This window comes from Heptranchias perlo, chromosome 5 (genome assembly GCF_035084215.1).
Source record: "Heptranchias perlo isolate sHepPer1 chromosome 5, sHepPer1.hap1, whole genome shotgun sequence".
NCBI lineage: Eukaryota > Metazoa > Chordata > Chondrichthyes > Hexanchiformes > Hexanchidae > Heptranchias > Heptranchias perlo.
Window position 1 is genome coordinate 40,228,549 of NC_090329.1, and position 24,074 is coordinate 40,252,622.

The following is a 24,074-nucleotide window of genomic DNA, read 5'->3' on the forward strand; positions in this document are numbered from 1 at the left end:
AGGATACTGACCCAGCAATAATGAAGAAATGGTGATATATGTCCAGTTCAGGATGGTTTGTGACTTGAAGGGGATCTTAGAGGTGATGGTGTTCCCATGACATTGCTGTCCTTGTCCCTCTTGTTGGTAGAGATCGCAGAGCTGGGAGATGCTGTTGAAGTAACCTTGGTGAGTTGCTGCATTGCATCCCGTTTCCATACACCACCCACCATGTGCAGGTGGAAGAGAGGAGGCATATTGAGTCCAGTGACAGGGGTGTCGATCAAGCAGAGTTCTCTATCCTGGATGGTCTTGAACTTCTTGAGTATTGTTGTGGTTGCACCTGTCCAGCCAAGTGGCATGTATTCTATTACACTCCTGATTTGATCCTTGTAGATGGTGCAGAGGCATTGAGGGGCTCAGGAACTGAGCCGTTTATTGCAGAATACCTCTGCCCTTCTTTTGTAGGCACGGTGTTGATATGGTTGGTCAAGTTAAACTTCTGGATATTGAGGGACTCAGCAATGGCAGTGCCATTGAAGGTCATGGGGAAATGGTTAGCCTTTTTCTTGTTGGAGATAGGCACTGCCTGGCACTTAGGTGGCACAAATGTTACACGCCACTTGTCAGCCCAAGCTTGAATGCTTCATTGTAAGAGGAGTTGTGAATTAAGTTGGAACATTGTGAAATCGCCAGCAAACAGCTGATGTTATGATGGTGGGAAAGTCATTGATGAAGCAGCTCGGGATAGTTCGCCTTGGAGCTCTGTCCTGAGAAACACCTGCAGCGATTTTCTGAGGCTGCAATGATTATTCTCTGACAGCCAAGACGATCTGCCTGTGTATCAGTAAGAGGCAATGTAAGAGGCATTGAGAGGAGACCGATAGAAGAATAGACTTACAAAAAGAGGGAATATAAATGAGAAAATGTTGGAGGCAATGAGATAGAGATGAGAATGAGAGAAAATGTATGCAAGGTGCACAGAGAGTACAGGAGGTAAAGTGGAAGACAAACGGAAAAATCAGAAGATAAAAAGAATTACAGTAGGAGAGAAATGGACAATTACAGGAAGGATTGACACATTTCTCATTTTCTTGCTAAGAACAGTGGGAGAGATCTGTCCTGCTGAAGATCCTAAGAACCTCTACCGTACGTATTTTTAAATTAGGGTTTCATCCTTCCCAGTATTGTAACAATGTTAAAATTGTCTTCTGTGACTGCTGCTGGGAGACCTGTCTACTTGTATGGGCAAAGATTTGAAAAATGCATCAAATTGTCTAGGATAGGACTGCACCATCCCTGACACTATAGTAAAATAATATAATGTTGGGTGATTTTCTTCTCTGATATTTCTAATTATATTTGAGGAAATATGTATAACTGTATACTAGCTCTATGAACCAGATGTTTTTTTTCCGTGTTTACAAAATGATGCTGGAGATAAGTGGTCTGCATCAACCAAACCAAGTTTTCTGATCTGGTAACTAATCAGATAAGGGACAGAAGACAAATAACTGGCCATTCACCCTCTTTCTGTCCAGGACAGTGTTATTGTTTAAAAGCTAATTGCATAGACTTTGAAATCTATTTTGATTGACAGCTTTGATTAATTGTGAAGGTATTTTTTTATTTTCCTTTTGTACCAGTTTGACTTAACAGGAAAGAGGCATACAATTATGTGGCAATCTAGGTTGTCTCCAGTTCCCTTCTTCCTATGCAAGCTTGTGTATAGAAGAAGGCTATAGGAACTCACATAATCTTTTCATCACAAATTTGTGGTGGTAGTTATGAAAGTGACTGCAGAGAACTCCCATGGACTGCCGAATTTCATTATTTTGGAACAGTTTGAAAGTACCGGTGAAAAATCAAGTATTCTATTGTTATATTAATTCTGCTGATTGGTCCGTTTTGTTTCTGTTATTTCTGGCTCTTAATCGATTCTAATTAGCAGTTTAGAGTGACCTACACGGTCAGTCAGCATGCTATTTTCTGCCGATTTTGGAAAGATCATGAGTTAGGGGTAAGCAATGATTTGTTCCAATGCACATATCAATGGGAAAAGGGTTCACTGTTTACCCTGTGCATGCTACATCACAGATACTCTGTATATAAGGTCAAGTTTCTGATGATAAGAAAGCTACTGAAGCTGACTTTTGTGTTGAGCATGAATATAAGGTATGGGGAGACTCTCGAATCATAAGCAGCAGCACTATGGGAGATCAACTAGTTTGTTCTTTAAAAAAAACAACCAACTTCATTAATAACTTTTTATTGAATTAGTTCAGCGAAACATAAAAATACGCTTTGTGTATACTGTAGCTCCATGTAATGCCGCCATTTAATAATAGTTTAGTAAATCGTCATGGTTCCCCTATGTTTGCTTTGTGAAATATGAAAAAACGTAATGGAGCTTGCAGTATCGTTGAATATTTTCAGATGCGGTGAGCTTTTTCACCAGCAGGGAGTGTAGCTTGCTTCAAGTTGGAACGGTTGGTTCCATACTATCTCGTGTGGATGTAAAGAATTTCTATGCGCGTCCAAGAGACGGATTATATTACCGTTATGATCCTAACTGTTGACATTCTCCAGGACTGTGGACTGCAGTGATAAAATTTGCTTCACTCATTGTGCAACACTGACAGGTCGACAGGTTATCAGGTTACTGCCTGTTTATCAAACTGCCTGCAGGAAAGACAGTCTTTTTCAAACTCCACGTTTCTGAGGTTTTGTTTTGTTCTGGTTTCACAAGATCAGCAAGCTGACAGATCGCTTGGATGTCCTGTTAATTTGAATATATTTCATTAATCATTTGCCAGACGATGACGTACTACTGTACCTCGCTGGCTCTCCTGGGTGAGGTTTATAAGTACGCGATTCCAACTTTCAGCGCGACAGACTTTGGTGAGTTTTGATCTAAAGCGTTTTCCTCACTGAGAAACCTTTTGCCCCTAGTTGCATTCCAGGGGATCGGTGTAATGGTAAATTTCTATATTCGCTCTCTATTCATATATATACACATATCTTACGAAACACTGAGGACGTCGATGCAAGTTGTTGCGTTTAGACATTTATCAAAGGAGCTAGAAGTGTGTTTGTTGAACTTGATTTAGTGTAAAATACCTAAACCATGAAGACGGAACCCAGAATCCCGAGCTCTGGTGAATCAGAAGCTTCGGAAGATCAGGAGATGGTGGTGAATATTGGTGGGGTCCGCCACATTTTGTACGGGGATGTGCTGAACCGTTACCCGGAAAGCAGATTGGCAGAACTGCTAAACTGCAGTGGATACGAAGCGATCTTCTCCCTTTGCGATGATTACGATTCGAGCAAAGGAGAGTTCTACTTCGACCGAGACCCGGAGTCTTTTAAATGTGTGATGGACGTCTACTATTTCGGAGAAATCCACATGAAAAAAGGGATTTGCCCCATTTGTTTCAAAAATGAGCTGGACTTCTGGAAGATCGAGGTGGACTTTTTGGATGAGTGTTGCAAATGCCTGTTAGGCGAGAAAAAGGAAGAGCTCGAAGAAATCGCCAAACAAGTGCAACTTATTTTGGCCGACAGGGGGGAATCGGCTGATAGCTGTTGGGGGAAAGCTCAAAAGTTCCTCTGGAAATTGATGGAAAAGCCCGATTCGTCCTGTCCGGCCAGAGTGATCGCAGTTTTATCTTTTCTGTTTATTTTAATTTCATCCGTGGTGATGTGTGTGAGCACCATCCCTGACCTCCAAGTGACTGATGAGGAGGGGAGCAGAGTAGAACATCCAACCCTCGACGCCATCGAAACGGCATGCATCGGCTGGTTCACAGCCGAGTATGTACTCAGGCTGGTCTCGGCCCCCAACAAACTGAAATTTGTACTTTCTTTCATGAACATCATAGACGTGCTAGCAATTCTGCCGTTCTATGTGAGCCTGACCTTGACTACAGTCGGGACATCCCTGATGGAGCTGAATAATGTGCAGCAGGCGATTCAGGCTCTTAGGATCATGCGGATAGCGCGAATTTTTAAACTGGCACGCCACTCCAGCGGTCTCCAAACACTCACCTACGCACTGAAAAGAAGCTTTAAAGAACTGGGCCTGTTGCTTATGTACTTGGCAGTTGGCATTTTTGTCTTTTCGGCTTTGGGCTTCACCATGGAACAAAGCCACCCCGAAACTCTCTTCAAAAGTATCCCTCATTCCTTCTGGTGGGCGATCATCACCATGACCACTGTTGGATACGGAGATATTTACCCAAAGACAATTTTGGGAAAACTCAACGCAGCTATCAGCTTTCTCTGCGGCATAATAGCCATTGCATTGCCGATCCATCCTATTATAAATAATTTTGTCAGGTACTATAACAAACAGAAAGTTTTGGAAACGGCTGCAAAACACGAACTTGAACTAATGGAGTTGAATGCTAAGGATGGAGAGTCTGCGGACTCCAGAAATGAACAGGTAGATATTGTGGTCACTAAAGCCAGTAGCAATAGTAACCTCTCGCCGAGTAACAGTCTACTAAATTCTTACAGCGACACTTTTATTCCACTATTATCAGAGGAAAAACTGCATCGAAATAGGCTTCAGAGCTGCAAATGAACTGACAGTTTGCCAATATTACAGACTGGGATATGTGCAATTTTATTAGATGTACCAGAATGCTATCCGGATCGTCTTATCCCTTGTCACGTACTGATGCACCAGACATAACTATGCATGCTTGATACAAAGATCAATATGAATGAATATCAGATACTGTCACATGTTATATATAGTTACAATAAACCTTACTTAGTGTAATGATCATTTGGCACAGATGGTTATAATTCCATATCTAGAAAAGAGATTTCATCAGTACAAAAGAGAGTTGGAAATGTTCCATTGGGTATTTTTTAAGATAACGCTTAATTATAACAAAGTGAAGGGAGACGTAGAAACTTGAATAGAGACAGGCAATATAATCATCCAGATAAAAGCTCCATGACAACATTGTTGGCAGTGGTTAGGATATTTTGCATTTGTAGATTTTCAAAATATATTACACAAATATAATCTCTTAAAGTACAAGTGACAAAATATCATGAACATAACGGGACCCAATATGAGAGATTTGTGGCAATTGATCATAAATAATTGTCAGATAATAAAAGTTGTAAATAATTATTGCAAATTCATACCTACATATTCTTAACGAGCATGACACAAACTTAAAAAAAGAAAAAAACTCCAAAAGCTAGAAAATAAAATAAAACCAGAAAACACTGTAACTATACAGCAGGTCGGTTAACATCTGTAAAGAGAAAAAACAGGTTATCAACATCTTATGTCAATCTTATGACTTCATCAGAACTGAAGGTTGCCACATTTGGGAAACAAAGTAATAGAAAATATAAATATAAATAATAATTTGGAAGGTTTTAATGTTATTTCAATATCTGGTATTACAAAGCAAACCCAAAATACTCAATCTTCATACAATGGACTTATAGTAAGACATATAAGGAAAGAATCTATTTTTGTTTAAGTCCATTTTAATGTATTGCTTTTTATGGGAAATCAATCAATAACAATCATCAAGAGCATTTTATTTTGATAAGGTATGGAGCACAATACGACTATATTGTTAATGGCAAAAAGAGCAATTGTTTCAGTATGCTGTATACAATGTTTGAGTAATGAAAATACTGTTCTTCAAATACTACAAAATGTGTGTGCATCTAATTGATACTATCTCATTGATGGTATAGTTCCAGTTTTATGATATGAGTGAAATATTGTCATTTTTATTTACTTTGTAAACTATTTTTAAAATTATCACTCTTTATATTTGATAATAATATTCTGGAAATTCTTTGTCATGCAATAATGGAGACAAGGCTCCAAACCCAGGCAGTTATTATTTTCAGAATGACAATGTCTCATGTTGTCCAGCTTTAATTGTAGAATACATCTATAGTATTTACACTATCTCCCTTTAAACTGTTCTTGCCAATGTGCAAGTCTTATTGGCTATACCTATATTAACGTTTGCTGTTTGATTTAATTGACTTTGCAGTTTGTGCAATCTTCACAGTTTTTGCACAATTGAAAATATCACCACTGTTGTATATTGTCCTGGCACTAATGGGGGAATATGGTCCAAATGTAACAGATGTGTCTAACAATAATTGCATTTAACTAATGTATTAAAAATCTTACATCTGTTCACACTTCCTATCAACTTTTTCCATTGTAAATTCTTATATCCACATTTATAATAGAAATATCCTATGTAATCTTGTCATGCTGTAGTGCCACCACTGACAGGAGGGTGTAATTACAACACCACAAGCTTACATAGGCAATTTACAATATTAATGTAAACATAAGAATTTAGAATGGATATGTGAAAATAAGGACAGAATGTATTTTAGAATGGGGACTGAATTACATCTGCGCACCCTGGTTCAGTTATCCTTGCTCTTCAACCCTGTTTCACCAGAAGACTACACATTGTTTTGACATGAGGAAAAACTTTTTTATGTAGCGAGTGGTTATGATCTGGAATGTACTGCTTGAAAGGGTGGTGGAAGCAGATTCATTCATGGCTTTCAAAAAGCAATTGGATAAATACTTGAAGGGAAAAAAATTGCATGGCTATAGGGAAAGAGTGGGGAAATGGGATTAACTGGATTGCTCTTACAAAGAGCCGGCGTGGGCTCAATGGCTGAATGGCCTCCTTCTGTGCTGTAACCATTCTATGATTCTATGACTTCCTGTGAGCAACATCATAAGAAATCGACTGGTATATATTATAGACGTTTATATAATTATGATAGTTTTTTAAAAAAGGCAAGAATGTTTTAAATAATTTCACACCAGCTTGTCCTTGGCTAAATTCAACCTCTCAATCCATTCCAGTAACATTTAAAGCAATTTAATTTCTAGTAGCATTGATGTATTTGTTGCTATTAGCATTATTAATGTTTCAGGGTGCTGTTTACTGGTAAGATTTTACTGGAAGTCCTGTCACTTAGTTTTGTCGTTAATAACTGTTACAAGCCTATCTAGTCTCTGAACAAATGAATGGCAATCATCTGGGTTGCATTGCATTGCTAATACTAACAATAGTTGCTCCCCCTATGTCAGCACTTATGAATTTCAAACAGATGAGTTAATGAAACTGTACGCTGAAGAGGATTGATCTAAAACTCTCCCACAAGACTACAAAGGCATATTATGATATTCTCTTCTGAGTATGGATTAAGATATACTGTTCAAGCATACATTTGGTTACTTATGTCAATATTTCTTTCCAAAAATTGAAAGACAACATTAAAACCATTTCACAGAATAAATTAGAATTAGGTCTGTTTGTTGAATGGATCTACTTTATGGGCATAGACTTACATTTTCATGGGATCTACTGAGTTAAGAGAAATTCTGTGAAATAATTTGTTTGAGGTCTACAGCTGTACTTCATAACAATAATATAACAACCTCAATTAATGTGTTTTTTAACAACGGTGCAATCCGCAGTCCAGTAATTAAAGTTTTTGGGACAATTTATAACATTTCCTTCTGATTAAGGCTATATAAATTAACTCAAAAACTCAATCATGAAGTATGAAATTAAGCCCATCAAAAATTTGTAGTACCAGACCCTACCTTTTGGAGGTTAAAAGAAATAAATAATACAGGAGATTTGGATTTGAGCTCAGTTTTGATATATATGTATCCTGGCCTTCTCATTCTTAGCTAATCATGGTTTCCTTATTCACTGAAGTATTAATTTAGATATTTACATAAGCAAAGCCTTGTTTATGTAGTTATTAAAAGCCAACCAGTATGCTTTTTCACTCGTACAATTACTTTCAAAAGTACCTCCAACTGCTTTTTAAATGAATTAATGTATTACTTTTGGAGTTCTAAAAGTTTTTGATCTGTTAGCTACATTCCACAGTGATTTCTTTGTGCTGCTTCCTGTAATACATTTGTAAAGCATGAGATTTTCAGTAGCTCTATAATGATAATAACACTGGTCTTTTAATACATGCAATTCAGAATGAAAATGAGAATATATTGAAAAAAAGAGATATTCTGTATGAAACATCATTACATAAAAAATAACAATGCATAAATATTGGTAGTAGTTTATAAAGTGACATTTGACAGACAAAAAGATGGTAAATGCATTTGTTATTTATTTACATAATGAATGTTGTCATGTGTAATTCAATTTGCAATCTAAGTGTAGACTTTACCAAATGATCTGATGCAGTCTATTGAGTGTATAAACATGTTATTCTACTCTAGTGAGCATCACCTGGTATGATTTAGCAATAAGGCAAAATCCAGTAATTAAATGTCCCCAAACAAATATTGTTTTTATCAGATTTGAATTAAAAACTGAAAGGATATCAGAATAGTGGTTCTACGAAGCACATTGAAAGTAAATTGCACTGTGACATGGATATGAGTTTGTTTCCAAAGTGGCACATTCCCAAATTCAGCTGTCCCACTGGGGGAAGATATCAAGTAGAGGGCAGTTGTTTCCCACAATGATGGAGAATTGGCAGGGCAACCTGGGTCAGTGTTGCTTATCTCCTGTGAAACTGCTTATGGTAATATCGAGAACGACTTTGGTAGACGCCTGGAGCAAACAACAAAAAAATTATTACTGATATACAACTGGCAATTGGAGGAGAGGAATCAGTGAAATTGCTCAAAATAAATGTTGAAAATGCTTTCAGTTGTTTTTTGGTTTCTCATTAGCCTGAGGATATAATGCTAAAAATAAAATTTCTTAACATAATAAACATAACAAATAAATAACCATTAAAGTTGCCTTTGCTGTGTTTACAATCTGTGCAATAGCATTTCCCTCCACAGGCCTGCCTTCCCTCCAGTCTAGTGGTTGAGTTCTGTTACAGCTCTGGAACTTGCATTGTCTTCCCTGCTGATATGGAGGCTCCAACAGGTAGTGTAATAGAACATTTATAATTCACTAATGTTACTCTGATGGATTACAAATCCAAGAATTCAGTTTAAGGTTGCCACTTTTCAAACAGAGAGGAGGGTGGATTACAAACTAAGGAGTAACATGCTGTGTGAATGGCAAATCTTGCTGTTGATCACAACAAAAAAATTCTGAGACTTTAAAAATACATCCTGATTGGACAAACAAAAACATTTTCTCTGAGATATAGCCTTCACATTGGAAATTAGATAAATAATTCAAAAAACAGCTGCCATCACAGTTTGTCACTACTAAAGTGGATTAGCAGGTAGCATTTAGCTTCGTAATATTCAGTGGTTAGAAACATAGGAATAGGAGCAGGGCATTCAGCCCCTCGAGCCTGTTCCGCCAGCCACCCTAACTTCTCCCAATCACTGTTCAGTGTTTCAATCCGCCTTGAAGATAATCTTATTTATTGGTTCCATTTTTGGGTGCCCTACTTTAGGAAGGATCTCTCGGCCTTAGAAAGGGTACAGAATAGATTTACTGAGATGATACAAGTGATGAAAGGCTTTATTTATGAGGAAAGACTAGAGAAACCGGAGGGGAGATTTTTACTGGCAACTTTTTGGATAGGCTGTCTGCCGAATGTCATCAGTGTAAGATACAGACCATTTTAATGGTCAAGCCTCATTTGAATTTATTTGGCTGGCTGCCCACGTGATTACCATGGTGACAGGTAGCATGCCATCCGCTCACTGCTTAAAGTGTGAATGCACCTCTTAAAGGAGCTTACATTCAATTGGGAATTTTTTTTTCTGGATGAACTGGGAGGAGTGATGAATGAGGCGGGGAAGAGCACCTAGGTTCTCTGACACGCCTGTGGAGGTATTTTAGAGATAAAGGCATGGAGGAGGGTACTCTTCCCATCTGACGGCAAGAAGGTGCTCAAGAAAAATCTGCAGCAGGCATGGAGACAGGTAACCGACATTGGTCCAGATTTTCCTATAGCAGGGCATCTAACAGGTGTCTGCTGTTAGACTTGCCCTTTCCTGTTTAGGTTTTTAAATTTTTTGCGTGGCAAGTTGCTGAAATTGCGAGCTGATGACGTCGCAGTGAAGGAACCGGCATTAGGACCTGAGTGTACAGCACAAGCAACTGTGTATCTTCTTAAGCAATCAGCTTGAAGGATTGTGAAATAAACTGCTCAAGTATTGAGACGGAAGTTAGAGTGGGTGAATTCAATGCCAAATCAGGTATCGAAGGAAAGTAAGATTGGATTAAGAAAGAGAAAAAAGATATAGAAAGGAAACGTTAAAAAATGTTAAAATTTAATATTTTTAAAATCTCCAACAACAATTCTTCAACAACAAATCTCGAACAATTAAAACCTGAACGAATGAGACTCCATGCTTGTAATAGTTCATTTTCTGTGGCAGAGAGGTTGATTGGCAGTAATTAACACTTGTGTCATTAAAACAGTACTTAGACTTAGAATGATACAGCACAGAAGGAGGCCATTCAGCCCATTGTGACTTGACTTAACTTTCAGTGATGAGTTTAGTTTGTATCTACCATGCAAATACAGCAACTTCACGCCATTCAATGCATTTCAATGATGAGGCAGACAGCGAGATGCCATTTTCGCGAAGCTAACGGCAGAACGGCGCAACTCGGGCAGTAACTTTTGGCTTTCCCCCTCTCCTGAAGTTGCTGTATCATTTGTGTATAAATAATGATGAGCACCATTAGCCTCACTGTTATTTTGACAGCAAATTCTGGCATATTTTCAACGCCCACAGCTTCACCCCTAGGACCTGGATTTAGTGCCAGAAACGCTTCAGTGACCTGTAAATCAGCAAGGATGAGGACAGATCTTTCAATCTCCATTTCTCTGCATTACACCAGACAACAGCACTTCTCTCCCTCCCCCCAGAACTGTGTATACTTCCTCTGCATTACATGCTTCTACACCAATCTTACATGGGGACACTGCACTAACTCTTTCTCATTCTAATCACACACTCATCTGTTGCTTGCTTCCTTCACAACAGGCTCCAACAGCATTCTGCCTTCACCTGTAGCAAATGTTAAATGTTGTGCTCCTCTGATGAATGCCTTCTTTGTTCACGGTCCTGTCACTTTACATTGACCACCTTCCACACCTGCTCACAAATTGCTGCTTCTCACTTTCAGGATACAATCTATATGTACCTCCCTTTTTAGCAGCTATTCACTAACTCTCTTCCTCTGTTTCTGCAGGAGAAAATGGCTCATAATGCAAGGGAGAGGAGCAAAACTGGGGTAGGACCAGCAAGCATCCAAGCCCTCATCTAGATAGAACTGACAGCATTGATATAGTCAGGCCATCCAGAGCAAAGAACATCAGATGGTGAGGCTGGAGGCTGCATTGAGCAGGGTGTCTGCATATTACATGTACCTTTTCATTGACCACAAGCAGCTTGGCAACTTTATGCTGCATAGCCACTATATTATCTTTCAGTACCATGCCGACTCTTATCCCTCTGCCCTTTTTCTAGGTTCTTATCAACACCTGAAACTGTTGGAAGAGTACCAGGAGTAAGACAATCCTCCAGAAGAAGCATTGACACTCAGTCAATCCCTCCCAAGCACCAGCACAGAAACTGGCACCCTTGGTGGCTTAGATAGTGAGTTAGGGGAATCCGCATTTGATGATTCACACAGCATGAGTGAGCAGGAGTTAGTGGAAATGACAGCCTAGGAGACAGCTCACTGGAGGGCAAACTTGGCTCCAAGATCTGCTGAGGAGGACAGAGCTGCAGGCTTCAGGGGCCAAGTCTTTTTTTTTTAAAAGCTTCTTTCTGCATACATGCAATTGTATGATATATTGGAAAACCTGCCAATTAGCTGCTGCACCATGTCTGAAAGTTTGGAGGAGTCTTGCTTCCAGCCCTGTTGCTAGGCATCAGTACTCTGCAGTCTACCATGGAGTGTGTGGCAACCTCCATGGATGCTGCAGTTGAGCCCTCACATCAGGAGCTTTGTTACAAACTCAAACTTCTGCCATTCAGTCTCTGGGCTCCAATATCTGCACCACCTTGGAAAGGCTGGCGGACCACAAGGATAGGGGCATCAATTGCATCGCTGATCTCCTGCAATCTGTTCTCCTGCAGATCAGTGGGAGTAATGAGCCACAGTCCTATGAGCGTGGTAGTGTTGCAACAACAGTGGATGACAGCACATCTGCTCCCTCACCACCTCCCCCACCCCCAACCAATGCCTTTCATGATACCAGAAAGCCAACTGGGCCACACAGCTCCGACAGCAGTCGAGATGCCGCAATATGCAGCCGGACCTTTTCAGGCCCAAGCTTCCAGAGTTTGCTGACCAAAATCATCTCAAGGGTCCTCACTTAAGCAACAGCAGCCTTTCACCAGCCACACTGAAGCCACCGGGGGAGCACCTTGTAGGAGTAATAGGAAAAAATTTAAGAAAAGCACACATAGGTGACAAATTATGTTAAGGCTATTATTGTCTTCGTCATTAAAAAAAAATCACATTTTTAACTTTTAAAATTTGTCAGCATGTGCTTTCATAACGAGTTATGAGCCTGAAATGTCAGGAATCATGTATATAATAGTCAGCTTACAGGTTGGAGATTATTGCAGGACGGAAAGACTGAGAAGATACTGAGGACTGTTAATGCATTGGGGGCTTGGAGAAGGTTTGAGGGGACTGAGTACATTAAGGGAAGTGCTGGGCAATCAACTGATTCTGAGCTTCTCTGGCTGCAAGCTGGTGTCTTCGCCTTCCCTCTTCTGCTCCTTCCTTGCCTTTGTCTGACTCTTCCTTATCAGATATGTGGCGATCTTCTTGCTGTTCTTCCTCCATGTACATTCCTTTTTGCACAGTGAAATTGTGAAGATGCAGTACAGATCCACAACGTGGGAGACTCTCTGTGGGCTGTACTGCAGCAAGCCCCCAGACCTATCCAGGCACCAAAAGCATTGCATGAGGAGCCCAATTGTATGCTCTATGATCATCCTGGTGGTCCCATGGCTCTGGCTATTTCTCAACTACGGGCATGCTTAGATTGCAGAGAGGTATCATGAGGCCCAACCATCTTCAGCTGCTTCATCAATGACCTTCCCTCCATCATAAGGTCAGAAATGGGGATGTTCGCTGATGACTGCACAGTGTTCAGTTCCATTCGCAACCCCTCAAATAATGAAGCAGTCCGAGCCCGCATGCAGCAAGACCTGGACAACATCCAGGCTTGGGCTCATAAGTGGCAAGTAACATTCGCGCCAGATAAGTGCTAGGCAATGACCATCTCCAACAAGAGAGAGTCTAACCACCTCCCCTTGACATTCAACGGCATTACCATCACCGAATCCCCCACCATCAACATCCTGGGGGTCACCATTGACCAGAAACTTAACTGGACCAGCCATATAAATACTGTGGCTACGAGAGCAGGTCAGAGGCTGGGTATTCTGCAGCGAGTGACTCACCTCCTGACTCCCCATATCCTTTCCACTATCTACAAGGCACAAGTCAGGAGTGTGATGGAATACTCTCCACTTGCCTGGATGAGTGCAGCTCCAACAACACTCAAGAAGCTCGACATCATCCAGGACAAAGCAGCCGGCTTTGGCACCCCATCCACCACCCTAAACATTCACTCCCTTCACCACCGACGCACAGTGGCTGCAGTGTGTACCATCTACAGGATGCACTGCAGCAACTCGCCAAGGCTTCTTCGACAGCACCTCCCAAACCCACGACCTCTACCATCTAGAAGGACAAGAGCAGCAGGCACATGGGAACAACACCACCTGCACGTTCCCCTCCAAGTCACACACCATCCCGACTTGGAAATATATCGCCGTTCCTTCATTGTCGCTGGGTCAAAATCCTGGAACTCCCTTCCTAACAGCACTGTGGGAGAACCGTCACCACACGGACTGCAGCGGTTCAAGAAGGCGGCTCACCACCACCTTCTCGAGGGCAATTAGGGATGGGCAATAAATGCTGGCCTTGCCAGCGACGCCCACATCCCATGAACGAATTTTTAAAAAATGTGTGTAGGGAGTAGCTCTTGTCCCCTAGCAGCCATCGTCTGACATTTTGAGATGGGTGAAATAGTGGGGGAATGCTTAACTGGTGTAGAAAGAAGGCATTGTGAAAGCTGCCTGGAAACCAGGCACAGACCAACATAATTCAGTGGCAGTGATCACTAATGAGCTGCACATACATTGAATGATAGCCTTTCCTGTTGATGAAGACTGCTAGCTGATTGTCAGGTACCCTGATTGCTACATGTGTACAGTCTATGACATCCTGCTCTCATGGGAAGCCAGCAACTTCAGCAGATCCCACAGCCCTTTCTGACTGCTGGGATCCATTGGGGAAACTGATGTAGTCATTGGCACTGGCAAAAAAAAGGTTTTAGTAAACTGTTGAATACGTTTATGGAATGCAGACTGACTAATGTGAGAAATGCCACTTGTTTCATACTGGAAGAGGTCCGAGGCAAAGAAGTTAAGCGTGGTGGTGACTTTCACTGCCACGGGCACGGAATGGACATCTGACCCAGTGAGCTGTAGTTCTTGCTGTAGGAGGCTGCACAGGTCTGTGACAGCCTGCCTGAAGAACGCAGCCTCATCATTCACTGCTCCTTAGATAGTTCCAGGAAATTGACTCTTAGCCTATACACCGTATGGGCTGGGTAAGGCTTTCTTTGAGCAGCCATACCCACGTGTGGTCGCCTGAGAGGCCTGACTGCTGCTCCTTGTGGTTGACTAGCCTGCTGCTCCTGTAGCTCCTCTTCCTTCTCTTCATGCAACCAAACTGAAGTGCCAAGAATGACACCCATCATTAGCCCTATGCTTATTGAGGGTCTGGAAGCAGAATAAATGTTGAAAAATGTAATCTCCAAAGCAAACCCTCATAAAAATGCTATAGCAAAGAGATACAAATGATCTGAGTGCTTGCAGGTGCCTGCCCCATTAAATACCGCTTGCAATTGCTGTTTTGAAAGAAATCCAACCAGGTTTTACTCAGCGGGATCAACGCTGGGTGGGACTTTCCTCTGATGAGTTAGAATTGATTTGGTTTCCTAATGACATCATAGGACCTCAATTTCAATACATTAATGAGGCGGGCGCCTCAGCTGCCTAAGAAAACTCTGGAGTTAGGATGGCTACAGGTGGGAAGCAAGCGCGAAAGGGACGGTAAACCCTCCTGTGGTGGTGATTTTAACTCCACTACCCTCCTTTTCCACTGGGTGGTGGGACTCTTTTTCACTACAGCAGGTAAAGTTAAGAGGAGATCTGCTAGAGATACTCAAATTTATGAGGTTTTAATGAGGTAAATAGGGAATTACTATTTTCACTGGTTGGTAAATTGCTAACTAGAGGGCACAAATTTAAGATCATCATCAAAAAAACAAAGGGAGAGATTAGGAAAATGTTTTTACGCAGAGGTTTGGTAGGACATGGAATGCCCTAACAGAAATAGTGGTGAGAGCAGAAACTGTAAAATAATGAAAATGGATAAATAGTTGAAAAAAAAATTAAAAAGGGCAGGGAATGGAAGAAATGTGAATTTCTTTTTTTAGAGAGCCAGCTTAGGCCCAAATAACCAAATGTAGCTGTAACATTCAAACGGCTATAAATTGGATTGTGTAGCGCCTGTTGTGTAGGTGCTACGCGGCCTCCTAAGGACCCAAACTGGCGTCCGGAATGCACGTGCACCCTTCTAGCTGGACGCCATCTTGGTAAAGGTGTTTGCATGTGTGCAGATAACGAACACCGGCACCATGTAAAGTAGGGAGATTATGCGGTAGATCAGCATGCAACGTTGATTTAAAGGGACAGATGCGATTTTGGAACTCAACACTCCAGCCAATGCACTGTCTTAACCACGCACAGCTGAACAGGTCGTAGACAGCCTGGAGCACCCCCTACCAGCGCTGTTTAAAGGGATCATGCAGATGTTGCAGGTTAGTTTGATTATTGCTTCTGGCTGCTGGTACAATTGTACATGTTTGTTGAAGCTTCCTATACTTGGAGAAGGTTGCAATATTATATGGAGATTGGTCTGGCAGGTCCTGCATTACTGTTGGTGGCATTTAAAACAGCTGAACAAGGTTTCTGCCAAGCATGGGTGGCCTGCAAGGCTCCCACTGGGCATTGAACACAACTGGGAGCATGCAGAGAGGCCACGCAGAGCAGGTCAAGCTGTGGGGAGAGGGAGGAGGAGGAGGCGGCACAGGGCACTGAGCACTAGGCCATATCCAATGAGGGCCTTCAGGGACCAATTCATTTATCTCAACCTGAGCAAAGATCGGCGCTTCCGACAGCTGTAGTTCATGAAAGAGATTGTGATGGAGATTTGTCAACTGCTGCAGCCACAACTGCAGTCTCAGAGCAGGACAAGGACAGCATTGCCTGTGTGTGTGTGAAGGTAACTGTGGCACTGAACTTTTACGGCTCTGGATCCTTTCAGGCCGCTGCTGGCGATATGTGCAACATCTCGCAGTTTGCAGTGCACTGCTGTATAAGGGAGCTCACTGAGGCACTGTACAAGCCGCGCAACAGATTCATAACCTTCCCTCTTGACAAAGAGAAGCAAAATGAGCGAACACAAGGGTTTGCTCGCATTGCAGGCTTCCCCATGGTGCAGGGTGCCATTGACTGCACGCATATTGTCATGCGTGCTCCACCTCTCAACTCGGCCACCTTTATGAACAGAAAGGGGTTCCGTTCCGTCAATGTGCAGCTGGTGTGCGACTACACGCACCACATCATGCAGGTCAATACCTGCTATCCTGGCAGCAGTCCTTCATTCTGCAGCAGTCCAATGTCCCAACTATCTTTGATCCAGCTTGGCAAGTCAAAGACTGGCTACTGAGCGACGAGGGCTATCCTCTCATGAGGTGGCTCATGACTCCAGTCAGGAATGCACGCACACGTGCAGAGCAGGCCTACAGTGAGAGCCATGCGGCCACACGAAATGTCATAGAGTCCTAAAGCAACGCTTCCGCTGCTTGGACTATTCTGGAAGAGCCCTGCTATACTCAGCTGAGCGGGTGTCAAGATTCGTCATTGTATGCTGCATGCTGCACCACCTTGCCCTTATGAGAGGACAGCCCTTACCACTGCCGATCCGGCAAGACCCTGAGCCAGAGGCAAAGGAAGAGGAGGACAAGGAGGAGGAAGTGGAGGAAGAGGCAAGGAAGCAACAAGTTGCACAGGCCCTGTTTGCCAGGGCCCTGCGTGCTCACCTTGTTAATGAGCGAAAGCAGTAACTTCAACGACACCTCCCAAGTCACCAACCATCCTACACTCCTCATCTTCCCTCTCCCACATGACCATATAATCGTCCACCTTACGATTACACGTTGCTTCCTTCCACAGCTCATCGCATAAATAAAAACCACCACTAACTGCGACTTCAAATACAAATTTATAAACTAACATTTGAAATCACGTATACAACATTGCACTATTCACCGTTGTGCATTCTCTTAGTACTTGTCATTCATGTGCCTTTTCCTTTCCTAGTGCTCATACGCGATGCATCCCCAGTGGCTGGAGCATGGGTGGTGGAAGGCTGCTGACCTTCAATGGAGGAGCGTGCAGATGGTCGTGGAGGACGACCTCGAGCAGCTCTGGGAAGGGAGGGCCCGGCTACTGACTGCGCCATCTTGGAATGGGCTGCAGTAGTCTGGCCTGGTTGGCTGATAGGCAGCAGCAAGGGCACTGGCGGAGTGGCAGGGGTGGGAGCAGGAATGCTGCTATCCTGAGAGAGGACAGCAGGTTTGACTGCCATGGTGCCACATGGGGCGGCGCTTCAGCAATTCTGGTGATCTGCTGATGAACAGATTGCTGATTGCTGTGACACCCTGGAAGCCCCTGATCAACAGTGGAACCCAGAGACACAGCCTGGATAGCAGCATTCTGAGCTTCCAAGGCAGCAGTCCGAGCTCCAAACGCAGCAGTCAGACCTTGGATGGCAGATGTTTGTGCTGCAATGGAAGCTGTGATATCGGTCCTCAGACGCTGCATCATGGTGGGTTCCACAGGTGCGCTGATGGAGGTAACCACCTGCTCCATGTGGGTAAGGATGGGCTCCAAGCTCTGCGCAAAGCCCTGTGCCAAGTTCGAGGTGGACTCCTCCATGCCCCGTGACATTGTGCACAGACTTTCTGGCAGGCTTTCCATTGGACCAAGCATTTGGCGGTCTATGCCCATCAGCCGTCTTCTGTAGCCTGGCCCATCGATGTCATCATCTGACTCCTCTACAGCAGAACCTTTGTGCGATCTCGCCCTCTGGTGAGCTGGCACCTGTGGTATCCGTTCCCCCCTGCCCCAGCTCCTGCGCACTTGTGCCCGGTGTCTCACCACATGCAGTTCCTTCCTCTAACCTAGCCTCTACACTACATGTAGTGTCAATATCTGAACTGGTGGCTGCGAGTGTGAGATCGAGTGATGGTGCGGCTTTATTGTCTGTGTCTTCCTCCTCTTCCACCTCGGATGGTGCCGGCTCCAGTTCTTGGGTATCTGCAATGACAAAGGGAGACAGGTTGAGTTGCAGAGCGGGGCGAGGAGCAAGTAAGATGTGTGTGTTGACACCATTTGCAGCACGTGAGTCAGAAAAAATTATGGATGAGGGAGATGTGGGAAACGAGAAGGAGGATTAGGTATGCAGAGACCCTTGTCGTCGAGACCTCCAGCACTGCCAGCGGCAAAGGCCGCAGCAACAGCCCGCCCAATGATCCCCAGCACTGTCTCCACCATGGGGGTGAGGACTTGTAGGCGTGCCTGTCCTCTCCCAAGTCTTTGCTGCTGCCAGCTGTTATACGCCATGTTCTCCTGCAAGTCAGAGGGAAGTGTGTCAGTGAGTGTCCTGCAAGATGTTTGGGTGATGTGGTTGAATTGCTGCCAGTGTGTGTGACCTATGAGTTGTGGGTGTGTGGCTTGCAAAAGTGGTACTATGTGAGGGTGAGATACAGCATCTGTAGTGCAGTGTTGCGTAAGGAAGGGTTGCGTTTGTTGGTGGATGTGTGACGGGGGGTGTCATGTGTGGAGTAGTGGTGCAGTTGGTAGGATGTGCCACTTGACACTTGAATTCACTCACTTTGACCACTTGTGTCAAATCATTGAACTTTTTCCTACACTGCATCCACGTACGTGGTGCAGTGCTCCTGGCATTTACTTCCAGTACCATTTCCTTCCACTGCCTCTGCAGTTGGAGTCCGGAAGGCCTCCTGCCACCCTGCAGATACAGGACGGCCTTCCATTTGTCCACCAAGGCCTCTAGTGCATCATCCAAGAACCTTGGTGCACACTCTTTCGCAGGTCCAGCCATTAGATTTTTTTTCCACCACCGATTGAATTGATAGTGCACCTTCCCTTTAAGAGTGCCGGCTTTCTTTAAGTAGTGCTGGCTACACCCCATTTCGGGCCCCCTGCTGGTGTGTGCAGCCACTCAACAGCCAGGTAGCGCTGGCTGCACGCTGCAATCATGCAGATTATCAGGCAACATGAATCTCGGGTGCTGCCTGCACCTCAACGACCGGGCGCGGGTTAATCGCGCACCACGATCTCTGCACCCGGTTTCGGGGGATCACCAATTTAACCCCCCATAATTCTATAATTCATAGAGGACCAGGAGATGGCAGCTGTAGATTTTTCTTGCTCCCTATACTGGGCAGCTAAAGCAAATTATATTGCCACCACTGATTAGCTAAGATTAGGATGAGATTAGGTAATTTTATATTGGCCAGGGAATGAACTGGGGACCTTTCTAGTCCGTATGGCTTAGCATCACATCAGATATGCATTTACTCATTTAGTCATCAGAGGAGCAAAGACAAAGAGGCTGTTTTTAACTTCTTAGCACAAGTGCTGTTGTACAGAACATTGACTGGAATAATTTTTCTAGAAGTAGATACTGTAAGATACAAACATAATATTTTTAAAAACTTTCAAGCGTCTTGGAAAAGTAAAATGAAGACCATCAAAATCTTAACTTTCCAGTTATCTGTTCTCTATTTAATTCCATGCTTTTTCCGCCATAATAAATCCCATATAATTTAAATATAACTCGGATTCTAGAAATAGTGGGAAGATGACAACACCTGACCAAGAATCTAAATATCAAAAAAGAAATGTTAATAATACTAGATATAGCTTTTTTGCTTTAGATCTACATATCTAGCTTAATTGCAAGTCCCAATGCTAGTATATCTTGTGCAGATAGGAGTAGAGGTTTCATTGCCTTATGGATCAATTATTGGCACAGGCCCGTCTAGCTAATACCAGTGATTTCCCCCTCATAAACTGAAGGAATGATATAACAATGAATTAGTGATTGCATTTAAATTACATTCTCTGCTCCTTACAGTGATTCATAAAGAAGCTGATAGAAGTGCTGATTTGAAACGCAATATTAAAGGAAGCATTTTACTTTGAGTCTACCTATTCAACTATTAGAAACAAAGGCCAATGAAAAATTGCAATTTGCGGTAATTTAAATAATTCATCAAATCATCATGAAGAAAGTCAGTATAAGCAAAGTGTACCATGTGTAAATTTGATTCAATTTTTCAGATTCTGTTCTACAAAAACTGCTGAGATTGATAACATGAGGTCCTGCAGTTCACAATGCAACACTATCATGTACTTTAGGTCATTAATTTAATGTATTTGCTGAAGAACTGACACATTGGGCTCGATTTTAGCAGGCCTGCGGGTTCCCAGCGGGTGGTCCTCCGGGAGCGTGGAAAACGCGGACGGCTAATTGCGTGCGTCCCCCGCGCGATCGCGGGATAATTGAACTGCTTAAGCCCTGCTTCCGGGTTCTCCGCTCCCCAGCTGCGTGCCGGCGGGCAGAGCATGCGCAGGCGCAGTACCGTCGACTCGATGTAGGAGCTCCACTTAAAGGGGCAGTCTCCCAAAGCCCCTCCTGCTGCAATCAGTAGGCTAGAGATGATGGCTCACCCGAGGGGAAAGGCTGCGCCACGTTTTTCGGACCTTGCGCTGCAGCTGATGCTGGAGGGCGTGAGGAGGAGGAGGGACACGCTCTTCCCTGCGGATGGACGCAAGTGCCCTGCCGCCGCCACCAGGAAGGCATGGGCAGAGGTGGCGGCGGAGGTCAGCAGCAGGGCCAACACCCCAAGGACATGGGAGCAGTGCCGCAAGCGGTTCAATGACCTCACTAGGTCCGGCAAGGTGAGTATACCAACGCACCCTCCCACAACCCGTCCCCACCATCACGCCAAACAGATCACAACCCCTCCTGCAGAGCCACCAGAGCGCTCCCGCAGCAATCCTCACAGCCACTCACTCACCATCCTCGCCGTGCCCGCAAGTACCCACCATCCCTGTCCCCACCCGAACACTACCACACACCCCAATCCCCATGCAATGGGATGGGCATGTGGCACACGCATCCTCCCATCCATCTGCCCCACGCTCAACCCACCCACACCGATGCTCGATGCGTGTCACTATGCAATACCCACTCACTCACGCATCTGTGTTTTGCCTTGACAGGAGAAGAGAAGCAAGAACAACAGGGAAAGGGCACGCACCGGAGGTGGCCCGCCGCACCTGGTAGACCTCACAGACGCAGAGGTGGAGGCGCTTGACCTCGCCCGCACGCCACATTGCCTGTCGGTCGCAGATGGCGAGTCTGTCGCTGCAGAAACGGCCGGTAAGGGAAAGCTGACACTCAACACCCATGATCGCGAGTGACCGTATCATCACCTGCCATCAGGCGCACCGTAACATTGGTGCACATGCCTCATAGTGCCCTCTGTTCTCTTGCAGGGCCGTCTGCGAGCGCTGCGATTGAGGAGGGCGATTCTTCAGAGGACATGGCGGTCTCTGAGGGTGCATCGTCACATCTGAGCCAACCATCCACCAGCGCAGAGACACGCACCTCGGTGGGTCCCCCTCGCCAACTAGTTGGGGTAGCACTTGGTGATTCACCGCGCACGAGTGAGCATGAGCAGACCCTGGTGGCAGGGGCAGCCGCGGAGGGTCCGCGTCGGTGGGAGCACTCATCTCCAGGCTCTGCTCAGCCGGACCCAGATGCTGAACCCAGGGGGCCACCAGTGAAAAGGAGAGTCGTCGAGGGGCACCAGCTAATTGCTGAGGTACTGGGAGAGGTGCCGCGCGCATTGTCCACAATTGCGCAGGCAATGGAGGAGTCCAACTCCTGCATGAGGGCATTGGTGGCGCAGGTACAGGAGGGTACCGGCGACATAGTGTCGCGGGTAGGTGCAGGAGCGTCTGCGGTGGAGGACAGGCTGGCCTCCCTCGAGCGTCACGCACAGCTCCACATCGAGTCCGTGCAGGCCCTGACAACGGCTGTACGGATTCAGGGTGAGCAACATTCTGCCGCCATAAACAGGCTGACGGATACACTAGGGGTGGCCTTGCAAGGCCTCACACATGCCATCCAAACTGCCGTCCAGCAGGGTGGAAGGGGTGATGTGGGCCGAGGCCACGAGAGGGATGATGGTGACCGGGGACATGGAAGCGGGGACGCTTCTCAAGGCGCCCCCACGTCCCACCCGTTGCCCCCCTCTCAACCAGTACCAACAATGGTGCCTCCTCTCCAGGTGGCCGAGTCTTCCCCTGCCCCGGTGCAGGAGGAGCAGTCAGTGGAGGTGCCCTCACGGGCATCGAAACCCAGGGGCCGTCCGCCCAAAGCATCTACCCGGTCAGGGCGAGAACAGGAGCAACCTGCCACTACCTCTGCTGGAGCCACAGGGGTAGCACCACGTAGGGGTACCCGCAAAAGAAATCCAAAGGTGTTATAAGCACAAAGGGAATGCTCCAGGGTGTCTGTTAATTTGTACACTTTTTGTTTATATTATCTCACATTGTACATATTAAACACTATATTCTCACCACTCCTGCCACCTCTAGTCCATTCTTCCGCGGCCTGTGCAATAGGTGTGTTCCGTGCAGCCCACCTGCTGCCGCCCATTGGGCACATTGCTGTGGGTGCATGAGTACTGGCAACAGTCTTCAGTGGAGGGGGCTGGTATGGCCCCTCGCATGTGCAGGTGAGGAGATGCGAGCGCCTCGCACTGTCTGACTCTAGGAGAACCGTTGACGTATGAGTGCCTCCCTGGCCCGGCGAGCATCCCGGTGAGTCGTGGTTCGGCGCATGGGTCGTCCACCATCCTCTGGCACGTCCGCGTCCTCCTCCTCCTCCTCCTCCTCCTCCTGCTCCTCCTCCTCCTCCTCCTCCTCATCGCCGTCCTCAATGTGGGTGGCAGGTGTGGATTGGGCCTCCTCCAGCGGCACCCCTCTCTGTAGTGCCATGTTATGCAGGGCACAGCAGACAACTATGATTCGTCCCACTCTGAATGGTGTGTATTGGAGCGCTCCCCCAGAACGATCAAGGCACCTGAAGCGCATCTTGAGAAGCCCTATGGTCTGCTCAATTGTAGACCTGGTAGCAGTGTGGCTGTCATTGTACCGACGCTCCGGCTTGGTGATGGGGTTCCTCAGAGGCGTCATGAGCCACGTGTGTAGGGGATACCCCTTGTCGCCAAGGAGCCAGCCGTTGCCGGCGTTGGGTGCCTGGAGGATGGGCGGGACGGTGGACTCCCTGAGGACGAAGGCATCGTGGCAGCTGCCGGGGTATCTGGCGCACACGTGTAGGAATCTCTGGCGGTGGTCACAGATGAGCTGGGCATTCATGGAGTGATACCCCTTCCTGTTGATGAACAGCCCTGGCTCATGCGGAGGTGCCCGTATTGCGATGTGGGTGCAGTCAATTACACCCTGTACCCGTGGGAAGCCAGCCATGGCATGGAATCCAACCGCCCTCTCCATCTGGCTGCGCTCGTCCATGGCGAAGTTGATGTAGTGCGAGGCCCTGCGGAACAACCCATCGGTGACCTGCCTTATGCACTTGTGTGCAGACGACTGACAGAACCCGGTGATGTCCCCGGTGGCACCCTGGAAGGATCCGGATGCAAAGAAGTTGAGGGCAGTGGTGACTTTGACGGCGACAGGTAAGAAGATGCTGCTTGGTTCATCAGGGAGCAGCTCGTCGTTAAGGAGGCTGCAGATGTCGGCGACTACCTGGCGATTGACTCTGAGCCGACGTATGCACTGCTCCTCGGAGAGGTCCATGAAGCTGAGCCTCGGTCTG

At 45.4% G+C, this 24,074-nt stretch overlaps 1 protein-coding gene across 1 annotated transcript; it reads left to right on the forward strand.

Annotated features, from left to right (window-relative positions):
- The first annotated feature begins 2,498 nt into the window (after positions 1-2,498).
- kcnf1a (potassium voltage-gated channel, subfamily F, member 1a) lies at positions 2,499-7,409 on the forward strand. The gene has a single exon (XM_067983742.1). The coding sequence runs from the start codon at positions 3,107-3,109 to the stop codon at positions 4,562-4,564; it is 1,458 nt and encodes a 485-aa protein (XP_067839843.1). The 5' UTR covers positions 2,499-3,106; the 3' UTR covers positions 4,565-7,409.
- The last annotated feature ends 16,665 nt before the right edge of the window (positions 7,410-24,074 follow it).